The sequence below is a fragment of the Schistocerca americana genome, chromosome 3 (genome assembly GCF_021461395.2).
Source record: "Schistocerca americana isolate TAMUIC-IGC-003095 chromosome 3, iqSchAmer2.1, whole genome shotgun sequence".
Taxonomy (NCBI): Eukaryota; Metazoa; Arthropoda; class Insecta; order Orthoptera; family Acrididae; genus Schistocerca; species Schistocerca americana.
In genome coordinates this window covers 373,025,374-373,047,272 of record NC_060121.1, presented here as the reverse complement: position 1 = coordinate 373,047,272, position 21,899 = coordinate 373,025,374, and the positions used below count along the sequence as shown (strand labels likewise).

The 21,899-nt window shown below is 40.9% G+C and overlaps 1 protein-coding gene across 1 annotated transcript in view; it reads right to left on the bottom strand.

Moving 5' to 3' along the window:
- Positions 1–21,899, bottom strand: part of LOC124605412 (armadillo repeat-containing protein 8-like) — a 131,447-nt gene that overhangs the window by 104,228 nt on the left and 5,320 nt on the right. The window contains exons 3-7 of the mRNA XM_047137064.1: positions 20,684–20,898; positions 15,603–15,793; positions 12,058–12,218; positions 3,430–3,592; positions 1,348–1,581 (exon numbers count right to left, since the gene is read on the bottom strand). Coding sequence (XP_046993020.1) covers positions 1,348–1,581; positions 3,430–3,592; positions 12,058–12,218; positions 15,603–15,793; positions 20,684–20,898 — 964 coding nt within the window. The remainder of the gene's footprint in view (positions 1–1,347; positions 1,582–3,429; positions 3,593–12,057; positions 12,219–15,602; positions 15,794–20,683; positions 20,899–21,899) is intronic.

Below are 21,899 nucleotides of genomic sequence, written 5' to 3'. Positions count from 1 at the left end.
GTTTTTTTCCTTAATTTTTTACATCACAGAACCCATATTACAGTTTTTCTTTACAACAGAAGGAAATCTAAGACATTCAGCCAAGGTTTTCCACAGTTGTAATGGCTAGTAATATCTATTTTTAGCACACCTAGTGATATCTACTTTTAGCACACAGTCAGTACATTTGTGACTTTCACACATAATCATTGCACTCTTGCAGCAAAGTAATTAATGTTTAATGGGTGACTGTGCCTTGTGGTAAGACAGCAATGCATAAAAATAAATGAAGCTGTAAAGTGGTCTCATAAAAGTTACTCTTCTTCACTATGTGAGGCATAGGAGTCAGATACCAAACTTTGTTCTGCTTATTTAACAGAACTGTCTTTACTTTGTTTCAATGTGAGTTTTCTGATAAACTAACAATGGATATTACAATTAACCGAATATAAATCAATACACTTTCAATGACATCACTGCATATACTTGGATTGCACAGTTGACACGTCAGAAACAGATATCGTGAAAGTGCATTCTTTTGGGAATTTAACAATGTAGGGAAAGATACACATAGATTGCTACTTACCACAAAGAAGACATGTAAAGTTGCAGACAGGCTTCATATACATTAGAACTAGGCAGAGCAAAATCAGAGTTTGCATGGCACTAGGTATCTCAACACTCGGAGTCACGGTTACCTGACATATACCACCCTAAAACTGTTCCACAGACTGCAACAACTGTTCTACAGTGGTCCACACCTCCAGTGCTGTTATCACCCAACTTAATGGACTGTCAGCGGGTGATGTCTGAACTGGTCACTGTAGCAAGTAGATATCTATAATACCAATATTGCTGGCCCCTGCTTCGATCACAAGCAAGGTAGATTATTCCTACACATTGGTCAGGGGCCTTGAGATGGCACAATAAAGTGCCGAAACTGGTTGTATAATAAAATAAGTTTGAAAATTGATGGCTGATAGGAATTTAATTTGACATCATCAATCGAACAGCCGAGTCCCGTGACCATCGCTAAAAAAATGGACATACAGAGACTTAAAGTGTTTCGCTTCTATTCACTGGTGACATTGTGCTGTAGTAACATATTCCCATTATTCTCTGTTCATTTGCCATAAATTCATAAAACTGTGTTCTTAGACTGTATGTTGATCACAGGTTTAGAGATTAAATGAGTAAATAAATGGATTATATATGTACAGTTTTATATACTGTAACACATTTGAGAGAAATAAATTGATTGGAATTCTGCATCTACAATAGTGGCATACATATCTATTTTCAGTTGTGCTACTGATGAAAAACAATTAAACTTGCTGAATTTCAAATACAAAACCTTTCTAAACGTACCCTGAATGCTGCATGTTTCATGTCCTGAGCTACACGCATCTCTTGTTCAGTGCGTGATGGGCTGAGGCCATTGGTGTCTGGCTCATAGCGTAACAACTCAGCCAGTGTTGAAACAAGATGATTTGAGATTGAGGCCAATCTCTGTAATTCTGTGTCCACCTCTGTTAAGTATGCCAATGTCTCAGCTGCCAGCACACGTTCTGTGTTTGGACGATCTTTCTTACACAACCTCACCTAGGACAGAATGCAAGTCATAACACCTCTATTATCAGAATTAAAACACATTTATTTTTTATACAGACAATGGAGGTATCTTCAATGGCCATAAGAAAGTAATAAATATGATTCACTGATTTTTTTCCCTCTTGAATAAATCTGTCTATTCTTTGGTGCTACAGAAAACTCTTAAGAAAGAAAAATAAGATGGCAAAGATATAAAACAAAGATTACAAGACTAAATACCAGACTGCAGCAAGGTTAGTGCACGAAAATAGTAGTTTGATGGTGGTAGAACTAAAAATCATTTGGAATGAGAGCTAGCAGAAACAGAAATACATTTCAATGACTTTCATAACCAATTGCGGGAAGATAAAGAAACAAAAATTAAAATGAACTGGAAAAAAGCATGAAAGGACTCACATAAAACACCAACAATATAAATCATCGTGAAAATAATGGTATGTTTCAATGTCTGTTTGGGACACTTTCTAATCTCACACCATAAGAAACTGCCTAGATTCATATTCTTGTTTACAGGCTACAGACTGGGGAGCATTATCTCATCATCAGTCAAGATCTTGATTGCTGACTGGATTCTTTGATTTCAAGACTAGGAAGTGTAACAAGCTACTTAATCTGGTTCGTGGTTGTCTCAAGCACACATACGAACACAAACTCTCTCTCTCTCTCCCTCCTTTGCCAGCTAAACTTTTGTTCCTACTTGTCTGCCCATTGTCCAACTCCTGCCCTATCCAGCCTCACATGGATATACACTCTTTGGGGGGGGGAGGGAGAGGGAGAGGGGGAAAGGGAGAGGGAGAGGGAGAGGGGGAGGGGGAAGGGGGAGGGGGAGGGGGAGAGGGGGAGGGGGGAGAGGGAGAGGGAGGGAGGGAGAGGGGGGGGAAAGAGAGGGGGAGAGAGGGAGAGGGGAGGGAAGGAGAGGAGGAAGAGGGAGAGGGGGAAGAGGGAGGGAGTGGGGGAAGAGGGAGGGAGATGAGGAGGGGGAGGGAGATGGGGAGAGATACGTGGAGAGGGGGAGGAGGAGGAGAGAGGGAGGGGAGGGGGAGAGGGATGGTGGAGGGGGAGAGGGATGGTGGAGGAGGAGAGGGATGGAGGAGGGGGTGGGATGGAGGAGGGGAGGGATGGAGGAGGGGGAGGGAGGGAGGGAGGGAGGGAGGGAGGAGAAGAAGAAGAAAACATGCAATGACAACATTATCCAAATGGGACGTAAATTGGTAGATGCGATGTACATGTACAGACAAACAAATGATTAAAATTTCAGAAAAACTGGTTCATTTATTCAAGACAAAGACCTTCACAAATTGAGCAAGTCAATAACGTGCTGGTCCACTTTGGATTTTGGCAATCTATGTCACGAATTGCACAGAATTTGGCACGATATCCCCCAGGAGAACATCCAACAACTCTAGCAATCAATGCCAAGCTGAATAACTGTTCACATAAGTGACAGAGATGGGTCAACACATTATTGATTTGCTCCATTAGTGAAACTCTTTCTCTTGAATATATCATCCTATTTTCTGAAATTGTAATCATTTGTTTGTCACATTTATTGATTTCCATTCCATTTGGATAACTCCTTCATTGTGCATCATTTTCCTTTGTCCTAAGAGCGAATTACTTCCTAAACGCAGGTGACATGTCTTATACTGTGCCACGATGGTAAAAAAAATAATGCCTGAAACAACGAGCAAATCAAGATAGGCCCTGTTTCTGCATCACAAACACAAATCTATGTCAGTGTAATGTACAAACATGTGTACTAATGAAACATTTTTTATTACAATAGAAGATATGGGACACAACACAAATAATAATAAACATAGCTAAGTGTTGTCTTACCAAACATGGAAGTGTTTTGTATAGTATCTTGGGGTCTTCTGCACTAATTGCACCAGCTCTGTGCATATATGTTATACATCTAGCAGCTGCCATTTGCATCTCACTCGGCTTGTCTCTTGCCATTAATGACACCAAGATGTCTGGCACTGATTTGCCACCATAACTATTGAAATAAGATCAAAAAACACAAATGCATAAGACAAAAGCTGATAATCCACAATGTCATTCACACATCACAAATATCTTACCTTCAATAACATGTAAAGCTGCTAAAACAAAAAGATGCAGACAAAAACTGTAGATCAAAATTCATAATGTTCTTTTCTTCTCTTTTGTCATATTCTATTGGCTGAAGATTGTCCTAAGCAATACCCTGTAGCTAAACAAGTCATAGTCAAAAGTAGTCTTTTTGTCTGCAAGCAGTCAATCAGACTGCTGGTAATCAAGCCAGGAGTGACTCACTAACAGCCACATGTGCTGCATCAGAAACTAACCATCAAACATTAGCCCACTGAAGGAGACAAATACCCAAAATGTAACACCTTTAGCCACTAGCCATCTGTAACAAAATCAAGCAGCAGCTGAGTGGGACCTTGTGGAGGTAGTACTGCCAAAGAATCTAGACTGAAAGTGAAATCGCAAAGGCCTCAGTTGGCCTGACCTAGACACAGTGAAGTCCATGTTACCAAACATTCTTAGGCAATAACTACAGAAGCCATTACACTCATGTTGGCAGGATTTATCTCACTTTATTCACTAAATTTCTGCCAAGTATATTAGCATACTACTTTCACAGCACTTTTCTGTAAACAGAGTATGCCCATTACCCTCATTAAGAGAATTATTTACATATACGTTTAAGGATAAGCACATCCACACAGAAGCTTCAATACAACATTAGATACTAGTGAATACTGAACATGGAGTAGGTGTTCCGGCGCCTACTCAAACACCCATTGTACTTCTTCAACCACATTTGACAAATTGGTGCCTAGGACATCAACACCGTACAACTCCACTGCTGGTACACCCATTGCCAACATACATGGTGCTGAATAACCCACATACACCTATAAGGGCAGACACCAGTGGCGTGCCCAGAAGTGGTGTGGCCCCAAAGGGTACCCTCATACTACTAAATTCCATTATGTTAAGGGTCACCACTTCAAACATCTGTCATAATGTACTACAACTTGCATATTCATTTTATCACTGTCAGAAACTAAACTGTCTCTTGATGCTGAAATTACGATACACTCAGATGAAGACCTGCCACCTCACTAACAATTATCAAAATGGGCCACAAATGATTATAAAGGGAGTATGAACATTAAAAAAAATGGCTACTAACAGCTGAACCATTCACAGTAATGTACGAGGGTCACTCCAAAAGAAATGCACACTATTTTTGTAAAAATACAGTTTTCATTCTGCATGTGTGAAAGTTTTACAGTGTGTAGATACATCCTTCTCGCTTGTTTTCAAAATTAGTTCAACCTGTTCCCGTGAGTAGCGCCGTCACAGCATGTCTTCAAGATGGCTGTGACACTTGAGAGAGAGGGAGAGAGGGAGAGAGAGAGAGAGAGAGAGAGAGAGAGAGAGAGAGAGAGAGAGAGAGAAGGAAGAAGAAGAATGGGTAAAGATGAGCAGATGCGCTGGTAGAGGGCTGCAAATACACAGAGTAGGAGATGGAATGACAGGATAGAGGGGGTGGAAACTGTTGAGAGGAGTGTGTGGGGACAGTATGATACTATAAGTTGAGGCCAGGATAATTACAGGCACAGAGAATGTGTTTTAAGGGCAACTCCCATCTGCACAGTTCAGAAAAGCTGGTGGTGGAGGGAAAGATCCAGTTCACCTGGGTAATGAAGCAGCCATTTAAATAAAGTGTGTGATGTTCAGCTGCATGCTGTGCGACATGGTGATCTACTTTGTTCTTGGGCACAGTTTGGCGGTGGCCATTCAGCCTGATGGACAGCTGGTTGGTAGTCACATCAACATAAAAAGCTGTGCAATGATTGCAGTAGAGCTGGTAAATGACATGGCTGCTTTCACAGGTGGCCCGAGTGCTGATGGGGTATGATAAACCTGTGACAGGACTGGAATAGGAAGTGCTGGGTGGGTGGATTGGACAAGTTTTGTACCTGGGTCTTCCACAGGGGTATGATTCTTGTGGCAAAGGGTTGAAATTTGGAGTGGCATAGGGATGGACTAGGATGTTGTGGAGGCTGGGTGGGCAACACAACACCACTTGAGGAGGGGTGGGAAGTATCTCAGGTAGAATGTCCCTCATTTAAAGACACAGTGATAGGTAATCCAAGCCATGGTGAAGGATATGGTTCAGTTGTCCCAGTCAAGGGTAGTACTGGGTAATGAATGGGACACTCCTTTGTGGCTGGCTCTTGAGCGTGGTGGGATGATTGGGGTGTGAGGAGAAATGGCACGCGAGATCTGTTTGTGGACTAGATCTGGGGGATAGTGCCTGTTAGTGAAGGCCTTGGTGAGACCCTCAGCATACTGAGCAAGAGAGTTTTTGCGACTGCAGATACACCGTCCCTGGATAGCCAGGCTATACGGGAGGGATTTTTTAGTGTGAAAGGGATGACAGCTGTCAAAATCTGGTACTGTTGGTGGGTTTAATGTGGACAGAGGTGTGGATGGAGTCATCAGGAGGATCACGTGAAGTGGATGGGAGAGAAGGTGTTGAGATTGTGTAGGAACAAAGATAGTGTGTCTTGACCCTGAATCCAGATCATGAAGATAGCATCAATGAATCTGAAACAGACAAGGAGTTTGGTGTTTTTGGAGGCTAGGAAGGTCTGTTCTAGATGGGGCATAGAAAGGTTGGCATAGGAGGATGCCATGCAGGTGCCCATGGCTGTGCCACAGATTTGTTTATATACCCTACCTTCAAATGAGAAGTAGTTGTGGGTCAGGATAAAATGAGTTAGGTGTATGAGGAATGAAGTAGTGGGTTCGGAGTCTGAAGGACGTTGGGAAAAGTGGTGTTCAACAGCGGTGAAACCATGGGCATGAGGGAAGTTGGTATATAGGGAGGTGACATCAACAGTGATGAGTTGGGATCCAGGAGGTAAAGGGGTGGGGATGGTGGAGAGTTGGTGTTAAATACAATTACGTTTAGCATAGTGTCTGCAGATAATATTGGCAAAAATAAGGAGTACAGGAGTCGCAAATGTTACATAAATGAAATGTTCATAGATCGACATTTGTGCCATTGACCACAAGGAAAATCACAGAACATGCACTGGGCAAGAAGCACCAATTATACAGGGTGAGTCACCTAACATTACTGCTGGATATATTTCGTAAACCACATCAAATACTGACGAATCGATTCCACAGACCGAACGTGAGGAGAGGAGCTAGTGTAATTGGTTAATACAAACCATAAAAATTGCACGGAAGTATGTATTTTAACACAAACCTACGTTTTTTTAAATGGAACCCTGTTAGTTTTGTTAGCACATCTGAACATATAAACAAATACGTAATCAGTGCCGTTTGTTGCATTGTAAAATGTTAATTACATCCGGAGATATTGTAACCTAAAGTTGACGCTTGAGTACCACTCCTCCGCTGTTCGATCGTGTGTATCGGAGAGCACCGAATTACGTAGGGATCCAAAGGGAACGGTGATGGACCTTAGGTACAGAAGAGACTGAAACAGCACATTACGTCCACATGCTAACACCTTTTTATTGGTCTTTTTCACTGACGCACTTGTACATTACCATGAGGGGTGAGGTACATGTTTGACGAGCGTTTAATAGGACGTGGAGGACGCATAAATAGGCCAGCCTGTTCTCCTGATCTTACACCTCTGGACTTCTTTCTGTGGGGTACGTTAAAGGAGAATGTGTACCGTGATGTGCCTACAACCCCAGAGGATATGAAACAATGTATTGTGGCAGCCTGCGGCGACATTACACCAGATGTACTGCGGCGTGTACGACATTCATTACGCCAGAGATTGCAATTGTGTGCAGCAAATGATGGCCACCACATTGAACAGCAAATGATGGCCACCACATTGAACATCTATTGGCCTGACATATCGGGACACACTCTATTCCACTCCGTAATTGAAAACGGAAACCACGTGTGTACGCGTACCTCACCCCTCATGGTAATGTACATGTGCGTCAGTGAAAAAGACCAATAAAAAGGTGTTAACATGCGGATGTAATGTGCTGCTCCAGTCTCTCCTGTACCTAAGGTCCATCACCATTCCCTTTGGATCCCTACGTAATTCGGTGCTCTCCGATACACACGATCGAACAGCGGAGGAGTGGTACTCAAGCGTCAACTTTAGGTTACAATATCTCCGGATGTAATTAACATTTTACAATGCAATAAACGGCACTGATTACGTATTTGTTTATATGTTCAGATGTGCTAACAAAACTAACGGGGATCCATTTTAAAAAAAACGTAGGTTTGTGTTAAAAAACATACTTCCGTGCATTTTTTTATGGTTTGTATTAACCAATTACACTAGCCCCTCTCCTCACGTTCGATCTGTGGAATCGATTCGTCAGTATTTGATGTGGTTTACGAAATATATCCAGCGGTAATGTTAGGTGACACACACTGTATATATATATTGGGAGAGTGGAGAGGGAAAGGCAACTCACTCACCCTTCACAACCTTTCCCACCTCCGGAAAGACAACTCTCTCACCCTTCACAACCTTTCCAGCAAACCTCAACCTCCTCTCATTGCACACAGACCCAGTCTCTCCTTTCCAATCAACACAATCTGGAACCACAACACCCTAATTCAGTAGTTAACCTTTCCTCCAAACCTCTCACCCCATTCCGAAACCTCTGTCCTATCCAAAGGCCTCACCATCAGCCCCACTCCCAGATTCAACCAAACAGCCCTTGTCAAAGATTTACTGCCCTACACCCGTACTCTCTGCTGGAAATATCACTTTGCCACGAAGTAAAATGATCCTAATCCTACTCCTAATGATCCAACTCCCCAAGACACTATCCAAATTGAACCCTGCCTGGAACAGTTCCGTCCTCCGTCACAGCGGGACCCACCTCCTCTTCCTCAACATCACCCTCTGCAAACCTTCCAGGAATTTCTGACTTCCAGCCTTGCCTCTCAGTCCTTCTTAAAAAACCTTAATCCTACTCCCAACATCACCACTGCTGAAGCCCAGGCTATCTGTGATCTGAAGGCTGACCGTTCCATCGTCATTCTTCCGGCGGACAAGGGTTCCACGACCGTGGTACTTGATCGTCGGGAGTATGTGGCTGAGGGACTGCATCAGCTTTCAGAAAACACTACATACAAAGTTTGCCAAGGTAATCCCATTCCTGATGCCCAGGCGGAGCTTCAAGGAATCCTCACAACCTTAGGCCCCCTACAAAACCTTTCACCTGACTCCATCAACCTCCTGACCCCACCGACACCCCGCACCCCTACATTCTACCTTCTTCCTAAAATTCACGAACCCAATCATCCCGGCCGTCCCATAGTAGCTGGTTACCAAGCCCCCACAGAAGGTATCTCTGCCTACGTAGATCAACACCTTCAACCCATTACATGTTGTCTCCCATCCTTCATCAAAGACACCAACCACATTCTCGAACGCCTGAATCCTTACCCAGTCTGTTACCCCCGGAAACCATCCTTGTAACCATTGATGCCACTTCCTTATACACAAATATTCCGCACGTCCAGGGCCTCGCTGCGATGGAGCACTTCCTTTCACGCCGATCACCTGCCACCCTACCTAAAAACTCTTTCCTCATTACCTTAGCCAGCTTCATCAAGACCCACAACTTCTTCACTTTCGAAGGCCAGACACACCAACAATTAAAGGGAACAGCCATGGGTACCAGGATGGCCCCCTCGTACGCCAACCTATTCAAGGGTCGCTTAGAGGAAGCCTTCTTGGTTACCCAGGCCTGCCAACCCAAAGTTTGGTACAGATTTATTGATGACATCTTCATGATCTGGACTCACAGTGAAGAAGAACTCCAGAATTTCCTCTCCAACCTCAACTCCTTTGGTTCCATCAGATTCACCTGGTCCTACTCCAAATCCCATGCCACTTTCCTTGACGTTGACCTCCACCTGTCCAATGGCCAGCTCCACACGTCCGTCCACATCAAACCCACCAACAAGCAACAGTACCTCCATTATGACAGCTGTCACCCATTCCACATCAAACGGTCCCTTCCCTACAGCCTAGGTCTTCGTGGCAAACGAATCTGCTCCAATCCGGAATCCCTGAACCATTACACCAACAACCTGAAAACAGCTTTCGCATCCCGCAACTACCCTCCCGACCTGGTACAGAAGCAAATAACCAGAGCCACTTCCTCATCTCCTCAAACCCAAAACCTCTCACAGAAGAACCCCAAAAGTGCCCCACTTGTGACAGGATACTTTCCGGGACTGGATCAGACTCTGAATGTGGCTCTCCAGCAGGGATACGACTTCCTCAAATCCTGCCCTGAAATGATATCCATCCTTCATGAAATCCTCCCTACTCCACCAAGAGTGTCTTTCCGCCGTCCACCTAACCTACGTAACCTCTTAGTTCATCCCTATGAAATCCGCAAACCACCTTCCCTACCCTCTGGCTCCCACCCTTGTAACCGCCCCCGGTGTAAAACCTGTCCCATGCAACCTACCACCACCACCTACTCCAGTCCTGTAACCCGGAAGGTGTACACGATCAAAGGCAGAGCCACGTGTGAAAGCACCCACATGATTTACCAACTGACTTGCCTACACTGTGAAGCTTTCTCTGTGGGAATGACAAGCAACAAACTGTCCATTCGCATGAATGGACACAGGCAGACAGTGTTTGTTGGTAATGAGGATCACCCTGTGGCTAAACATGCCTTGGTGCACGGCCAGCACGTCTTGGCACAGTGTTACACAGTCCGGGTTATCTGGATACTTCCCACTAACACCAACCTGTCAGAACTCCGGAGATGGGAACTTGCCCTTCAGTATATCCTCTCTTCTCGTTATCCGCCAGCCCTCAATCTCCGCTAATTTCAATTTGCCGCCACTCATACCTCACCTGTCTTACAACAACATCTTTGCCTCTGTACTTCTGCCTCGACTGACATCTCTGCCCAAACTCTTTGCCTTTACAAATGTCTGCTTGTGTCTGTGTATGTGCGGATGGATATGTGTGCGCGCGCGAGTGTATACCTGTCCTTTTTTCCCCCTAAGGTAAGTCTTTCCGCTCCCGGGATTGGATCTGTTGAAGCCAATGAAACAAAATAAATTTCCTGGTTGTGCAATTGATGACTGTTTCATCCTGAAATAATAATAAGTATTTATATATATATAACAAATGAAAGCACTGGTATCATTCCATGTGGGAAAAATATATCTAAAAACAAATATGATGTGACTTACCAAACGAAAGTTCTGGCACGTCGACAGACACACAAACAAACACAAACATACCCACAAAATTCAAGCTTTTGCAACAAACGGTTGCTTCATCAGGAAAGAGGGAAAGAGAGGGGAAGACGAAAGGATGTGGGTTTTAAGGGAGAGGGTAAGGAGTCATTCCAATCCCGGGAGCGGAAAGACTTACCTTAGGGGGAAAAAAGGACAGGTATACACTCGCGCACACACACACATATCCATCCGCACATACACAGACACTAGCAGACATTTGTAAAGGCCAAATGTCTTTACAAATGTCTGCTTGTGTCTGTGTATGTGCGGATGGATATGTGTGTGTGTGTGTGTGTGTGTGTGTGTGTGTGTGTGCGCGCGAGTGTATACCTGTCCTTCTTTCCCCCTAAGGTAAGTCTTTCCACTCCCGGGACTGGAATGACTCCTTACCCTCTCCTTTAAAACCAACATCCTTTCGTCTTTCCCTCTCCTTCCCTCTTTCCTGATGAAGCAACCGTCTGTTGCGAAAGCTTGAATTTTGTGTGTATGTTTGTGTTTGTTTGTGTGTCTATTGACCTGCCAGCACTTTCATTTGGTAAGTCACATCATATTTGTTTTTAGATATATTTTTCCCACATGGAATGATACCAGTGCTTCCATTTGTTATATATATATAAATACTTATTATTATTTCAGGATGAAACAGTCATCAATTGCACAACCAGGAAATTTATTTTGTTTCATTGGCTTCAACAGATCTGTCTGTCTCTCTTCAGAAGCTTAATATTGATTTAGCAGAGGTCAGTATCTACATCACAGAAGCATCACAGTCTTACAGTGAATCAATCACATTTATATACAGTACATAATTCGTGACTGTGTACATAAACATGATTCACTCACTATAAATTATCAATAAGAGTTTATAGCAAACACATAAAATAAGTGAATTTTCTGACATGTCATGGCATGGCAATATGCTTCTGCAAAGAAAATACTGACATCTGCTACAACAATGTTCAGCTTCTGAAGATGACAGATTAATGTGTTGAAAGTGGTAAAATGAAATACATTTCCTAAATGTGCGACTTACGGTGAAATTTTATTCTGAGATGTATTCTACACTAGTTGAGAAAATAACATCAATGAGTAAAATCAGTAGTAATAGTAACAACAACAACAACAAGAGCAATAATAATAATCCTTAGCTGTAGCAAAAATTACCTTGCTGTTGCTACAATAGCAGAAACTTTCTGATTTTTGAAACACATGTTGGCCAAACAGCTAAGGCTTGGCATCTGCACTTTGTAATGTGGAGAACACAGCAGTGATGCTAAAATAGGAATTGCTCCTTGGTTACATAGTAGTGTTTGGTTTTCCACTGTCTATAAAACAAATAAGTTGCTATTAACTTTGCACAAGATCACATTAGTTTAAAATACAAACACAAGCAAAAATTGATCTATGGATTACAATTAGCATAATAGTTACCATCACTAGCCATTTACAAGACTTCAAAAATTAGTAAATAATTTGATTAAAAATATAGTTCCATACATGCAATGGAATGGTGGAGGGAAAAAGGGGAAGAGGAAAAAGAAAATATCAAATGCTGGACATATCAAAGGAGGCAAATATTCAGAAAGACTGGCTATGGATAGACAAATGTGGAAGAGGCTTAATCCATGACAAGACTTGCCATAAGGCAGAATACCATACTACTATTACTACTACATGCAACAAGACAGGAAGTTGAGCAAAAGAAATAATGATAATAACCATACAACAAATGTGTGCACTTTGTCACATAATACTATACTTTTCTGGACTACAGTACTGAACTTCTCTGCCAAAAAAATGATTTCCTATACTCAAGTCACAAAATGTAGTCTGCACAATGTGTTGTTGACAATTTTTCAAACATCACGTAAAGTAACTTTCTGACACCCTTGTATCATATTTGTCTGAATGTGTACCCCATCCCCATTTACTTGTCATAAGATTCATATCTTTCTGACTACTACTACTGTTAAATTTGTTCTATATACTTTCTTGTGCTACTACCTAATCTAGCCCCACATATTTCATCAACAGCAGAAACCTTTGAGGACACTCATGTCATATACTGAATATAGATATCCACTGTACAGATTTCTGTTTTGGTATGATAAGCATAGAGATACCACTGAGAATAACGGATTTAAAGAGAGTCACACTATTAACACACGATACCCTAGCACTTTATGTTGCTGGCAACATGATGTCTGTGTTGTTGGTAGCTCCTTCACTACAGAACCAGTCCTCAGAATTCTGGATGTGAAAATTTCACGTACAGTGTAACTTGATTCAGCAGTGTACCTAGTTCACAACAGATACATGCTAGTGACTTTTCTAGCAACTATTTTGTTTATTTCTCCCATTATTGTTTACCTTCTTTCCAATTCTCCCCCATCTTCTCCTCGTCTCATAACATTTTCTTGAGTCTTAAAATCTAGATTGAGAAAAGAATATGTAGAAACCTAAATAAGAAAATTGTGTCAGTGAGAAATTAAGATTGCACCACTAACTCTGCTGTCATGCTTTCAGATGCAATCTGTTCCTATATTTTAACTGCAGGAATTTATAGCATGGAGAAACATCTCAGAAAGCATTCATTTATTTCATCAGCTCTAAAATGTATAATGTGGATTCCTATGAACCGAATAAACCTCAAAAAATTTACTTTTGCCTGAATAGGCACACAAAAACTATGCATTCATAGTACCCCATGGCAGAGAATGCTCGTTTTCATCACTAAATTTATTTCCTGAAATGACCCAAGGTGAGAGGGTCAAGGGTACACTTCCCACAACATTGCAGTGAGTCCCAATGGTTTCTCATTTATTTTATATGATCTGCCTAACATGAGTTCCTGCAACACTCAGAAGTAGGAGCATTATGTATTGCCAGAATGAATTTTTCACTCTGCAGTGAAGTGTGCACTGATATGAAACTTCCTAGCAGATTAAAACTATGTAGTAGATGGGGATTTGAACCTGGGACCTTTGCCTTTCCCTGGGCAAGTGCTCTACCAACTGAGCCACCTGAGCATGACTCATGACCTGTCCCTCTCAGCTTTACTTACCCCAGGTCCCAGGTTTGAGTCCTGTCTGGCACACTGTTTTAATCTGACAGGAAATCAAAGTTTTCTTATGTATAGCATTTTCTTCCAGCCATCTAGAATATGCAGTAAACACTTTTAAAAACATTCTATTCTTACCCCCATTCTCTACATTCTGGTCTGTGCTGCCATTTATCATATCTCACTCACTGTACCTTCATATATGTCTTTCATAATCCTAAATACTCTTGCAATATTTCCCACATTTAGCTGCTCTGTTCTTTCAGACTGTCTGGACATATTCATTGTCCACTCCATTCCTTTTCTGACATACACCTACTCTACACTTCGCAAGCTGCCTTGCAGTTTTGGGGGACTGATGACCTTCGCTGTTTAGTCCCCCTTAAACATCCCAACAACCACCACCACCACCTTATAGTTTGAAGTGGAGATTATTTCTGATAGCACTATCACTTCCCCCTCTTATCTGTACCATTTGCGAAAGGTACAAGGGAAGAACAGCGGCCTATAAGCTTTAGTACAAGTCCTAAGTTCTCTAACTCTCTCAGTGGTAATCATTCTACAAGATGTAGGTTGGAGGAAAATAATTCATTCCTCAGTTCCTTCTAGAATGCTTGTCCTCAAAATTTGAACAGCAAACCTTTCCATAAAGAACAATGCCTAACTAGTAGCTTTGCTGTTGGAATTTGTTGAGCAGCTCCATAATGGTCTTGCACTTACAAAATGATCCTGTCACAAAATGAATCCTCTCTCTCTCTCTCTCCCTCTCTCCTCTCTCTCTCTCTCTCTCTCTCTCTCTCTCTCTCTCTCTCTCTCTCTCTCCTATTACTCCAACCTGGTAAGGATTGCAGACTGATGAGAAATACACAAGAACTTATCAAACATAAACCATGTTGCTTCCTGTTTCTCAACATCCAACACTGCTTTGTCTCTCACTATTTATTCTCCCAATTAAATTTTTCTTCTTTGATGTCACAATGGTATTCTGCTATTTAGAGCATCATCTCATAACCATTATTATCCTATTCACTAAATTTTTTTTGAATATGCACAGCTGCAACTGGGATTGCTCAATTCTTGATTTATAGTTCAAATATTCATTTATCACATTTATTATTATTATTGTTCTTATCAACATCATTATTATTTAATGATCTGTAGATAATTTATCTTTGCTTTACTGCTGCAATAATACTGTTTTATTTTAGAGTAGTGACTATGCTACAGGAGGTTTCGACAAATCAGTCACCCAATCCTCTGTTCAGAGTTCTTTCAAGTCTCCCAAATAATAAATTTATCTTGATTGGGCTTTGAATTACCTGCACCCTCCTTTCATCTCAATTCTCTGTGTTCTCTATAATCAGTTTCTTCACCATTAGTCAAGAAAATTGAACCTACTTTCTGGAAGTGCAATAGTTTAAGTGTTTGTTAGTCTTGTGGTGGTTTTCATCATCTTTTGTGATTGTACTCATTCTATTATGTTTTATTCTGAAGAAACTAATCACTGATTTTAAATAGACCAAAAACATACCAGGCATTACAATGAACCACTCCCTACTCTTGAATGAAAGACAATTTGCACACAGAAAAAGACAGCCTGTATTACCTATAAGAGTAAATATACACAGGCGTGGGATGAATAATTTACCTTGCATGCTGCGGAAAGTATTGTAGTAACACACACTTGGTTGGAAACCGACTGATGTGTAAGGTTTAACAAATGTAATGGAAGACCCTCATCTTGACATATTAGCCCCACCGGTGCACATGGAGACTGGAATATTGTCCGCAGGCAGCAGAGACTCACTTCAACTAACTTTGTACTTTCACTCACCAGACCTGGAGAATTACACATAGACACACATTTTCAATTAGCAATTTTTTTAAAAAAACATATTTTTGATTACAATTTGATTTTTTTTGTGATAAAAATCCCAGATGCACATACATGCCAGCAATCTCTCTCTCTCTCTCTCTCTCTCTCTCTCTCTCTCTCTCTCTCTCTCTCTTTCATCCCCCTCCCACATACAGAGAGAAACCAACATTGCCCAGGTGTTGATTTATAGCTATGCGTCCACACCCATATCACGAAGTGTCTGCACTTGTACTTAATGTTTATAACATCATATCTCTTGAACTATGTGTCAAATGAGGCTATAATTTAGTAGAGACATTCAGTGACATATGTAGTTACTGTCTGTAAAATGTTTTGTGAATGGAATAGAGTTAGTACTAACAAAGTAATAAATTTAATCATCATGCACAATGTGGCTGTTTTTCACATGTCTCCAATTTTATGACATCATATTTTTTTAACTGTGCGTCGTATGATGATGTAATATTGTAGGAACATTCAGTGACATATGTGAATACTGTCCGCAAAAAGAAATTATTGTGAATAGAGTTAGTGGCAAAGAAGTAACAAATTTAAATGTCACGCAAGATGTGGCAGTTTTTCATGCATCTTATTGTTTATGACATCACATCTCCTGAACTATGTATCACACAATGATACAATTTTGTAGTTACATGCAATACCATAGGTGTATACTGTCTGCAAAATACGTCACAAATACAGTTTGTAGTAAAGAAGTAATAAATTATAATGTCGCGACTCATACGGAATTTTTACTGCATGAACAGCAGAAAAGTAGTATGTGACAAACTTCTTTCCTTTTATCATTTTGTAGGGATTGTCAGTGAGAAAAAGATTCTGTAAAGACTGCAAATTGTATGTAAAATTTGGTGCAAGTTGCCAAGTACTCTCATTCTCAAATACTGGGTGTATAAAGTCTGGGAATCCATGTGCTGCAGGCCACACTTATTTTTCACCTCCAGCCTTTTGATATGTAGTTTGTTCTTACCCCCGTAGCGATTGATGCCTGACAGTAAGGTATGTGTGAATCACGACTGTAGAGGCACAACAAGCAGTGTACAAGTAGCTGGAATCTATGCACTTTCTATGTGCAGGAGGATGTGTGTTGAACAACAGGGAGACAATATACGTCAAAAAATGACACACTTGTGTTCCACTTTTGCTCATTTTAAAAAAGTATTTCAGGTTTTCATTTCACTCCCCTTTACGCATAAAACACCTGAGGTGGGAGGGGAGCAAAACTAATAGCGTAAATGAAGTAGCCATCAATAAGGACTCAATAAATATATACAAAATTTTGTTTGTACTTCACATATTTCCACATCTGTTCTCTACACTACAGCTGAGAATCATTTCTCACTGCAAGTTTAAGGTGTTTTTGTTTAATATAGTAGGCACAAATTGCTTTAATGCAATGGTTTAGTGCAAATCTAAAAATAAAAATATGTTTCCTCTCACAAAAGGACAAGGAAAAATACAAATATTCACAGTAACATTTGAAGTGAAAATAAATGGCTCTACTGTGGAGATCAGGGAAGAGGGAAAGGGAGGGGGGAGGGGGAGAAACTGCACCAGTAAATGTAAATCTTGATTTTCTTGATCACCGTGATGAAGTGAGTCTTTTCAGTTGTAGACTGACATGGCAGGTAGATCCATCTTAATTTCAATTGATCATGGCAGAACATGCACTTACCTCTCATATCAGAAATGTTTCTGACATAACTTTTGATACTGTAAATATGAGGGAGTGCTGAAAAGTAATGCCTAAGAATTTTTTTTATTTCTCAACAGTCAAAGACTAGTTTGTTGCTACCATCACTGTAAAATGTTTGACTTTGTTGATGGAGCCACAACCTCACCTCTGCATGCACCACCTCATCAGAAACAAAGTGAAGTCTTCAAAGATGTTCTTTAAGTTTTGGACGATTCAATGGAGTCAAGTCAGGACAGTATGGAGGATGAGTGACAACAGTGAGCCCAAGGCATTGGATTGTTGTGGATGTCACACCGCTCATGTGTGGTCTGGTGCTGTCATGCTCAAGGAGAGGGTGCTCCAGGTGTGGATGAACTTCTCATTATGGCCATGCTACAATTTGGAGCCCTCTAGAGGCAGAGGGTTGCAGCTTACGTCTGTGAAGTGGGAAAGTCAACTGAATAATATGCATCATATGTAACACCTTCACCGATACTAAGAACAGAATAAAAGATTTGGAGGCATTACTTTGCACCACACTCTCATACCCTCAACAACACCCCATCTGCCAATCCTTTCATCAAAGTTTTAATTTAGAGTCTCTCACAAAAACTCTATGACGCAGATACACTCCTTTTTGTTGCCATAATATCCTTCCCTTAACCAGCTCCAGATGTTCAAAAATTGGACTATTTTCCAGTTCTAGCAATAGTTCTTGAAGCATATGTACATAATTTACAGAACTGACAATACTATTAAAAAAAAGTCTGATTCACCCACTGCTGAAAATGCCTGCTAATACACTCACACCATGTGAGTTTAAGTCTGTCCCCATCACCACATGTGGATCTGCAAATCCCAGCAGACACAGCTGTGTCTGCTCACTCTACCATTCACACTAACAATTGCTTCATCACTCTAAATAACGCTTTTGTAAAATATACAAATGGAATGACACAATTTCAGAAACTTGACTGGTCTCATACAGATATGATTTTATGTATAGAGACTGAAGCAGCAAGTGAAAATTTGCACCAAGCCATGAATTGAAAACGGGTCTTCTACTTATGAGGTATGTGCGTTAACCATCAAACCACCTTGGCACAGCTGTTCACACAACTGCATGGATTACCCTGGCTTGCCTACCTCTTCGATCCAAATTCTCACTGCCGCACCAGTCTACTTTAAATCTCCCCTTACACATGAACAGAATGGCTGAGGCTCTCCATGTTCTGGAATAGCACCTCAGTAAGTAAGAGATCTAGGTTCAGTTCCCAGCCTTGGTACAAATTTTCACTCACCACCTCAGTCTATATACACAAAATCATATTTTTATGAGACCAGTAAACTCTCTGAAATTGTGTCATTTCATCTGTATGTTTGAAGCTGGAGGTGGTATTCCAGAACATGGAGAGCCTTAGCAATTCTGTTTGTGTGTAAAGTGGAATTTAAAGCAGACTGGGGCAGCAGTAAGAATTTGGATCAATGAGGGAGATGTGCCAGGGTAATCCACGCAGTTGTGTGAACTGGTGTGCCAAGGTGGCCTTGTGGCAAATGCACCTGCCAAGTAAGTAGCAGACCCGGGTTTGATTCCTGGCCTTGGCACAACTTTTCACTTGCCACTTCAGTCATATACGAGGGTTGGAACTTAAATAGTGCAACTATTTATTTACAGCTCATACAAAACAGGTACGTGTTTCAGAGTTTTACTGACCTTGAAAGTAGTCACCAGCATTGTGTATAACCCATTGCCAGCGGTGTGGAAGTCATAGGAAACTCTTTGCAGTGTCAGTTGTGTTGATAGTTCAAGCGGTGCAGTCTATTGCCGGACGAATTTGTAGCCATTCTGAAGTGAATGCTGTGAAGTATTTCCTTCAGTTTAGAAATCGAGTTGAACTTACGAGGGCTTAAGTCAGGGAAGTGGAGTAGGTGGTATAGCATGTAGCAGCCCCATCAGTCATACAAATTAGTAACAGCTTGCACTGTATGTGATTGAGCATTGTCCTGCAAAATGATGGTCAGGTCCTGCAGAAAGTGTCGTCACTTCTGTCTCTATGCTGCTCATTTTTGGAACACAACCTACAACCAGCTTAGATACAGAAGTGATGACACTTTCTGCAGGACCTAACCATCATTTTGCAGGACAATGCTCAATCACATACAGTGCAAGCTGTTACTAATTTGTATGACTGATGGGGTTGCTAAGTGCTATACCACCTACTGCACTCCCCTGACTTAAGCCCTTGTAAGTTGTTCAACTCAATTTCTAAACTGAAGGAAACACTTCACGGCAATCGCTTCAGAACTGCTACAAATTCGTTGGGCAACAGACCGCGCCGCTCGAACTGCCAACACAACTGGCACTGCTAAGAGTATCCTATGACTTCCACATCGCTGGCAAGAGGTTATACACAATGCTGCTGACTACTTTGAAGGTCAATAAAACTTTGAGACACTTATCTATTTTGTACGAGCTCTAAATAAATAGTTACCACTATTAAAGTCCCAACCCTCGTACACAAAATCACTTTTCTAGAACTTGGGATCACCTTCTTGTCAGATTGTGTACAACTTGCGGAATTCTGTATGCCTGTCCAATCATATTCATTTAGGACTTTAAGTAAAGTAGGCCAATATGGTCTCACTTTCAGCATTCTCTGAATACTTTGTAGGCTTGCTCTCACTATTCCATACTCCTTGCACGTTTTGCTTTAACTTTTAGTCAGTGATTACGTGAAACCTTGTGCAACAACATTAAGATTGTTTTCTGCAGTAGAAGACTGTTTTCTGCAGTAACAGACTTTGGCCTATCTGAACAAAGAAGCTCCACTACAAATGTAGTCTTCAAATCTTACATTTAATTCACAAATACCTTGTCAAGATGGAGGATGGATGTTTGGAAGAAGTCCCACAAGCAAATCACAAACATCACTGTAATTATGAAAAAACAAATACATGCTGCTCTGTAGTTAACTTTCTATTCATAGTTTCTCACATAACAACAAAGATCATAATCTCAAATTACTAGTGTCAAGTGACTTATGCCTATTACACACTAGTCCATTTGACAACTGACTACCACTACACTAGTGATAACTGACTTACGGCACACCCCACATTTGTACCTTCAAATTTCAGATTGCTTTGTAGTGACACTTACCATTTATGAGAGCTGGGACCACTTCAAGATCAATAAGAGCCTTAATATGATCTTCAGTTCCCTTTGCTAATGAACCCAAAGTTATAGTTGCTTCAATTTTTATCTGTACTGGTATAGCTGCATCAGCCAGTAGCTGCAGCAGGCGTGGCACCACACCTTGGGATATTACATTTCCTTTCTGCTTGTTGCTTCCAATTACAGAATTCTTAAGACATCTAAATAAATAAATGAGCTTAGATAGAAACAAGAATTGCAATTTAAACAACCATAAAGGGCATGCTGCAACAATTCACAGAAAAGAGAAACAGGCTTACATATAAATTAGATAACTAAAATATACATTATAAAAAAAGCAGAATATCAACAGTGCACACACAATAACTTGTCACTTCTCATGGGGGTGCTGTGAATGCATCTGCTTCATCCCCACTTCACAGTCACATTACTCTTGTATCAGTCACAATACTCTTGTATGGATGCATAGAAAACAGATTATAAAAGAAACAGATATGTATCTCTGTTCTGCAATGACAAAAATGGCAAAAATGACATGGAATGTTCTGTATAATCAAAGATGAAATCTTACTGATACAAATTACAGAATATCACTGATAACACTACTACAAAAAGTATTCTTCACTAAGGTTGGTACTAACCAAAGGTAAGTCAACAAGAAATAGCTTCTGCCAATTCCTCTGCTCCAAGCAACCCCCCACAAAAATAAATACATAATTGTGTGTGTGCACAGCATATGTATTTTTCTTTCTGCAGTGGAGTGAGCACTGATTTAAAACTTTATAACAGATCAAAACAGTGTGCTAAACCACAACTCAAAGCTGGAACCTTTGTCTTTCTGTTGAATCAGTGCAGAATTGACTGAGTTATCCAAGCAAGAACCACAAACCACAAAAGGCACAGGTTTCACATTCAACCCCTGGTCCAGCCAACAGTTCTGATCTGGCGTGAAGTTTCAGGTCTAAATTTCTGTGTCGGTGTCAGAAAATTAACTGGCACATATCTAATGATGTGATGATGATCACCAGTCATTAAGAATTAACTGAAGATCATGATATAATCACTGACCTCCAAGAAGTTAGCTTCCATAATATACACTGCTGGACATTAAGATTACAACACTAGGAAGGATAGCAAACAACAGAAATTTGTTTATCATGTATATATAGTAAAGCAGGAAGAATATGTGATTAAATCTATA